Genomic DNA, 6,000 nt, shown 5'->3' with positions numbered 1-6,000 from the left:
CTTATTGCTAGGGCAAACCCAGAAGTTGCCTTAATTTTTTCTCCAGTATGGTTATGTCATGGCCAGCTTTAAAAAAAAATACATAAATATTTCCCAAAGCATATTCTACTGCAAATTATTACACTACGTGAATATTCTAATGCAGTTCCTAGTGGGGAAACAAAGGTAAAGTCGAGGTGGTGAGAAGAGGACAATAAGGAGAATATGCAACTAGGAGACACCAAAAACGAATGGGAACTGCAGAATCAAATGGCAAAATCGCCACAGCATAATTATTAGTTATACATTTTTGAAGTATTTAATGATGAATAGAATAGAATAGAATTTGCCCATATTATCAATATTTCTACCTCTTTTTCCCATGTTTGAATTTTTACCTTCAATCTTGCAATTATAAATAAGTTCATAAATATTTCATAAATATAGCTAGATATTGACCACATCTTCAGGATGGATATAGAAGCAACTTGTATTTTTTCCTATATGTAGTTTCAATATTTCAGTAGTCACTTGTATAGTTATAATATTAAGAAAATATATTATTACTTTGTAGTAGGTTATCTGTTTTGTTAAGTGCATTTCTAGATAGTGTACAATTCACTTGAAAGTTATATATTTGAGTGTAGTTTACCTGTATGCTTATAAAATCTAATATTTCTTAGAAATCTGCATCCATTTAAAAAGTAAAAGTTCTTTACAGAGAAGTGGTATGGGATCATTTATATTAGAATTACTGTAGATGATAGCCTAAAGGAGCAACTCCGTGCTCCTATATAATAACAACGTTCACAAAGTTGAAATCCATGTGAATAAAATAAATAAATCAACTGCCTGAGTTTGCATTTGTGTTCATTTTAGGAGTTAGTCGCTGATTTGAATTTTCTGAAGTCCCTGATTTTTCATGTGTTCAGTAATGTATAATAAATATTTTTTAGACGTGCCTTAAATCCACCCTGTATTATTTTATATATTTTTTATTTTCTTTGCTCATCAAAGAATCACTAGATTGTAAGAAACTCTAAGAAGCTATATAATGAAGTTCTCTTACCATGTTTAAATTAATGGCGCATTTTTTCCCTAAAAAAGTTTCATAGAAACACAACTTAAAATTTTATCTATGACTGAAGACTTCAAAGATCTGGTGACTTGTTAAAACCAACGTTCCACACACCAGCACAGTATTAAAACCAAATCAATATTTATTTTAATGTGGAGTTTCAGCCCTGAGGCCTCTCTTTATAAAGAGGAATTTTTTAAAATTTCCTTTTTCAAAATTTTATTTTTTTGGAAAAAAAGTATCATTTTAATGAACATCTTTAATATGAACTAATGTGAAGATCAAACATTGCTTTTAAAATTCAGGACTTACATATTGAATTTGATATCTCATTTATTTCAATTTTCTGAAAGGGTAGGAAAAACAAATATGTTTTGGCATACAGTTTAAAAAAGAAAAAAAAAACTTTGATTTATAAGAAGATGGAGTTCAGAAAGTATTCTTCTTTTTTCCTCCAAAGGAATTAGAAGTCAGCATGTTGCTATTGCTCCTTGACATACAGCCAGTGTCTTTGTTTTGTGTCCTCTGTGTCTCTGACTCCTGCCATGCCATCACAGCAGAGTGTACTGTACACCACTTTAAATGATAAGAGTTTCAATAGGCACTTTAGTGGAATTAAGAAAAATCTAACACTCTTCCACTGTGATGCCACATAGCTATCTTCGTTCTAGGTTGTCATGTCAGTACATTGTATTTAATAGGCCTGAGCTTGTCTCAGTGTATTTCCAGAACAACAAAACAAAACCAAGCAAGTACATATTATAGGGTTTATCTTGTGTTGGCAGAAAAAACCAAACTGACAATATGATAAATATAGCAACTTGCTAGAAACCAGATAATCAAAGGAATCTTGTTCTAGAAAGCCTGGGGCGTGTGTGTGTGTGTGTGCGTGTGTGTGTGATTTCTATTTGCGTTTCTTTTAAATTTCTCCTGTTGTGTTTTAGCCTTCGCTTCTCGCCTAAGTGAGTCTATCAGAGTTATAACTCTCTTCTTCACCAAACAGGTCTGCCAAGGCCTTAAAGCGGGGTCCCCAGTCTGTCAGATAGTCATAGTCCTGGTCAGCTTCCGTGGTGAGCGAGTCTATGGAGCTAAGGGAGTCTGCTACGGATCCATTTCCTTCATAGGCGTATGTTGCCAATGAATCGTATGGTGGGGCTGTTGGGTCGACATCGTTTTCCTGTAGCCTTTGATTAATGAAATCCCTTATGTCTGTGTTATCTTCCACGGGTGGTCTCTGACGAGGTAAACAGAGAGAGTCGGGCTTTATATCCCTGCGAATTTTGTTATCTTCAATCACTTTTGGATTTCTCAGAGCACCAATGTCGAAAGCCTGGGTGTCCTCTTCACCCCCTCCTTCATCATCATAATGGATAACGTTGTCTCTGATGTCTTCTTTAGAGGTCATCAGGGTATCTTTCTTCTTCTGCCTTCGCAGAGCTACATACAGCACAACTATGGCTAGAACGAGACAGAAATTGCAATTTGAGAATACGTCAGTTCATCTCTCTCTAAAACATCAAAATTGATTGGGGCTGGCTGAGTTTCTTTAATGACATCCTATTGTTTTCAAAGTAAACATACTGTAATCATTAAGGATCATATCTATGTTTATATTTTTTTCATTGTCTAAACTTAACTTCATTTGGAAATCATAACTAACAAGAAACCATAGCAAAATTATTCACAAAATCAAATAATCATAGCTTTATATTTAACATGTATTATGTTTAAATATGTTAGCATCAGGTAAAAAGTGCATGTTATAAAATTTAAAAAAAGAGGAAAGAATGGTTAAGCATACAGAGAGCTGTATAGCATTGATGTAACAAAACTTGAATAGTATAGCCTGTAAATAACATCTGGATATTAGTCATACCTAGATTTCCCAACTGTAACATTAATGTGTTTCTACTGAAATAAACACAAATCTTCAAGTGACAATCACTATTAAAAGCAATAAATGAGAAAAAGAGAAGAGAGACTATAGAATATAAGGGCCTTAGTTGTACAAATCATGTCAACAATCATTTACTACAGCAGTCTGCAAGCCTCTTGTCATAGGATTAGAAAGTGGAGGAGAGGGCATGATGATGAAATCCCATTTATTCTCTCTTCCTCCAAAATAAGAATTTGGTGAATTGGAAGGAGGGAAGAGATGTAGGCAGAGCTTCTGTACAATGGGCCTTGGAGAGATCTTTAGCACTCTGCACTCCTCCCAGGGTTTAGGCAAATCCCGGAATTAAAGACACTCTTGTTTCTTCACATGCGGAGTGTGTGAGCGACTGCAAGCCTCATAGAGAAGCCCTGCATATAAATGGTTTTAGAGTTACCATGGCTGAGAAAGGGACTAGTTAGATGTGCCTGAGGGCCACTTAAAAGATACCCAAGCATCACAAGATTCTTGGGCATCCCTTCACTCCTGGAAGGATATAAAAACGGCTAAGAATAAGCTGGAAGATGTAAAGGAGTCTGAGATTGGTTAAGGAGATGAAAGAAGAGACGGATTTTTAAGCAGACCCCGTGGCAGGACTAAGTGTCAACATTCACTGCTGGAGATTAGCAAATTCACAATTCTAGAACAGCACAGGTGCGCTGTGGACGCTTGCAAAGTATTTGGATGAATGAGTGGCAGATGGAAGTACATGATAATGCTGATCTGAGCAAAATTAATTGCAACAATATAAGAGGGGCAAGAGGCCAAAGGCGAGAATCCAGAACATGACAAATCATGCTGGGTTGATACGGAAATATTATGGGACTAGCTCCTAGAGAGGAGAGGAGCATGAGAGAGAAACACTTGATTTGAAGTTAAATATTTAATTGATCATGTTCCATTTCAGATGTGAGAATGTTATTTTGAATCAGCCCTCTTAAGGCTTATATAATCAGCACAAACAGATGCCAGATATAATTTATTATAAATTATAAGGATATAACGATTGCTTTGTTCTACACACCCAAGTCACTTGCGTGGAATTAATATCTACACCATGCAAATTGGACTAGAACTTGACCCTCCAACCTCGCCTGAGCTTCTGACTCAGAGAATGTTCTTCACAAACTATTATATAATGCCTTACTCCATGCTTGCACCCCAGTAATTTTTTAAAATGTTGTTTTCTAAGCTAGAGATAAAAGTAGATATCCACATCTGTCAAAATATTTTGGTTAAATAATAAACATACATATACAAACTGATTCCACAGTGCCCAACCATATATCTGCTGCAATTTGAATTTAAAGGAATGACTGGAAAAATAGAAAATCTCTCTTTATTTTTGTGATTCTGGCAGCAAATTAATAAGTGAAATGGAGTCAGCTGAACAGAGTTGATGGAAGAGGGAACCCCCTATGGTAGGTTTGTATTCATTCTCAGAGATGTTACAGAATACATTTACTTCAGCCCTTTCCCTTTGCCGTGCTTCTAGATATTTTAGTGTGTTCTGTTCTGTTCTAGCAGGAATAGTTAGAATTTTGACGTGAGGAGATGTGACAAAAGTAAAATAAGAATTGTTTCTGGCTGGCATTTTAAACAGAAAAAAACAAATTTGGAGGTCCCTTCACTTTTTCTCTATTTCTTTCCTGTCCGTCCTCTTTTCCTCCTTTCTTCATTGACCCGGTATTTGAGAACTATCAGTCATCTAGCATATTTTTAAAAGGTTATATAATATCTTATTAGGCAATAATAATTACTAGGATGTAAAATGAATTGAGAAACCATTGCTGCAAATGAGATATTTTTTATAGAAAATGTTATTGCGGCTAGTGCCACAAACTGTTATTACTTGAAAATCCCCTAGGGCTTGAACAGATTTTTGCATTTTTGATGATGTTATTTATGTATTTCTAATGATATATATTCATGAAATATGAAATGGAAAATTAACTTTAACAAAAATATAATTCAATATAGATAGACAATCTTCCTTCTATCCAGATGTGGCATCTTAATAAAGAAAAACTGATTTATATGGTAAACTGAGGAGAGAGATACACAGAAAGGAGAGAGAGAGAGAGAAAGAATGTAATTAATACTGCAACCCACCTAAGAGTATAACAACGCACAGTAGGATTGCAATCAAAGCCCCAGTGCTGAGTCCTACAGGTAGAAAAATTGCTTCCACATTACAAGACAGGATGGTACCATCAGAGTCACATCTACAAACTCGAATAGTCATTGTGTTTGTGCTGCTCTGGACAGGATAACTGCTGTCTTCTATTACAACAGGGAGGAAATACAGCTCTTGCTGCCTGCGGCTGTATCCATTTCTTCGAGTTTCAATTCCAGCTGTGTTGTCTACAAAACATGACATTTATGATAAGATGGTTACTATGAGCTTCACTTCACATCTTAAAGTTAGTATCTGTTAAACAGTAGGAAGCTCTTCTTAAATCAGTAAAATATTCCATATTTTAATTCTTTCTTTTATCATTATGAAAGCTGCCGAAATGCAATCAAAATAATCCTTAGAGAAAGAAGAAACATTAAACTTGCCTGGTGTAAGAATTAAATTTTCTCCTCAGAAAGAATATAGAATGATTTACAAGACAAGAAGTGTGTTGTGTTCACCCATTTTTTTCTGAGATCAAAATCTCCTTGGGAAAAAATACTTCTGTGGATATTTTCTTACAAAACAGAAGAGCAAAGATTACAAAGTATGAATCTGTAAAACATCTTAGCTAAGAACCTATTCTTTAAAATATAACAAGTATCAATTTACTATTCCAGATAAAAACTTGATTTTTTACTTTTTCCCAAATCTCTATCTATGTTATATATGTACTTTCATTTTTGCACATCTGTTAGTGTAAGAGACATGGAAAGAAAAAATGTGTTAAAAAAATCAAGATTCAATATAAATTTTAAACATCATGAATTATAATCAGCACCACTTTAATATAATTATAAAAGTAATTTATTTTAATTCTGTAAAAACTAATAA

General features: G+C 34.4%; 1 protein-coding gene across 2 annotated transcripts in view; it reads right to left on the bottom strand.

Moving 5' to 3' along the window:
* Positions 1 to 2,015: 2,015 nt before the first annotated feature.
* Positions 2,016 to 6,000, bottom strand: part of CDH12 (cadherin 12) — a 285,437-nt gene continuing 281,452 nt past the window's right edge. For both annotated transcript variants that reach the window (XM_058564303.1, XM_058564304.1), the window contains 2 exons: positions 5,103 to 5,354; positions 2,016 to 2,515 (listed from right to left, as the gene is read on the bottom strand). In XM_058564303.1, coding sequence (XP_058420286.1) covers positions 2,016 to 2,515; positions 5,103 to 5,354 — 752 coding nt within the window. The remainder of the gene's footprint in view (positions 2,516 to 5,102; positions 5,355 to 6,000) is intronic.

This window comes from Diceros bicornis, chromosome 20 (assembly GCF_020826845.1).
Source record: "Diceros bicornis minor isolate mBicDic1 chromosome 20, mDicBic1.mat.cur, whole genome shotgun sequence".
Lineage (NCBI taxonomy): Eukaryota > Metazoa > Chordata > Mammalia > Perissodactyla > Rhinocerotidae > Diceros > Diceros bicornis.
This window is presented reverse-complemented; position numbering and strand designations above follow the sequence as displayed.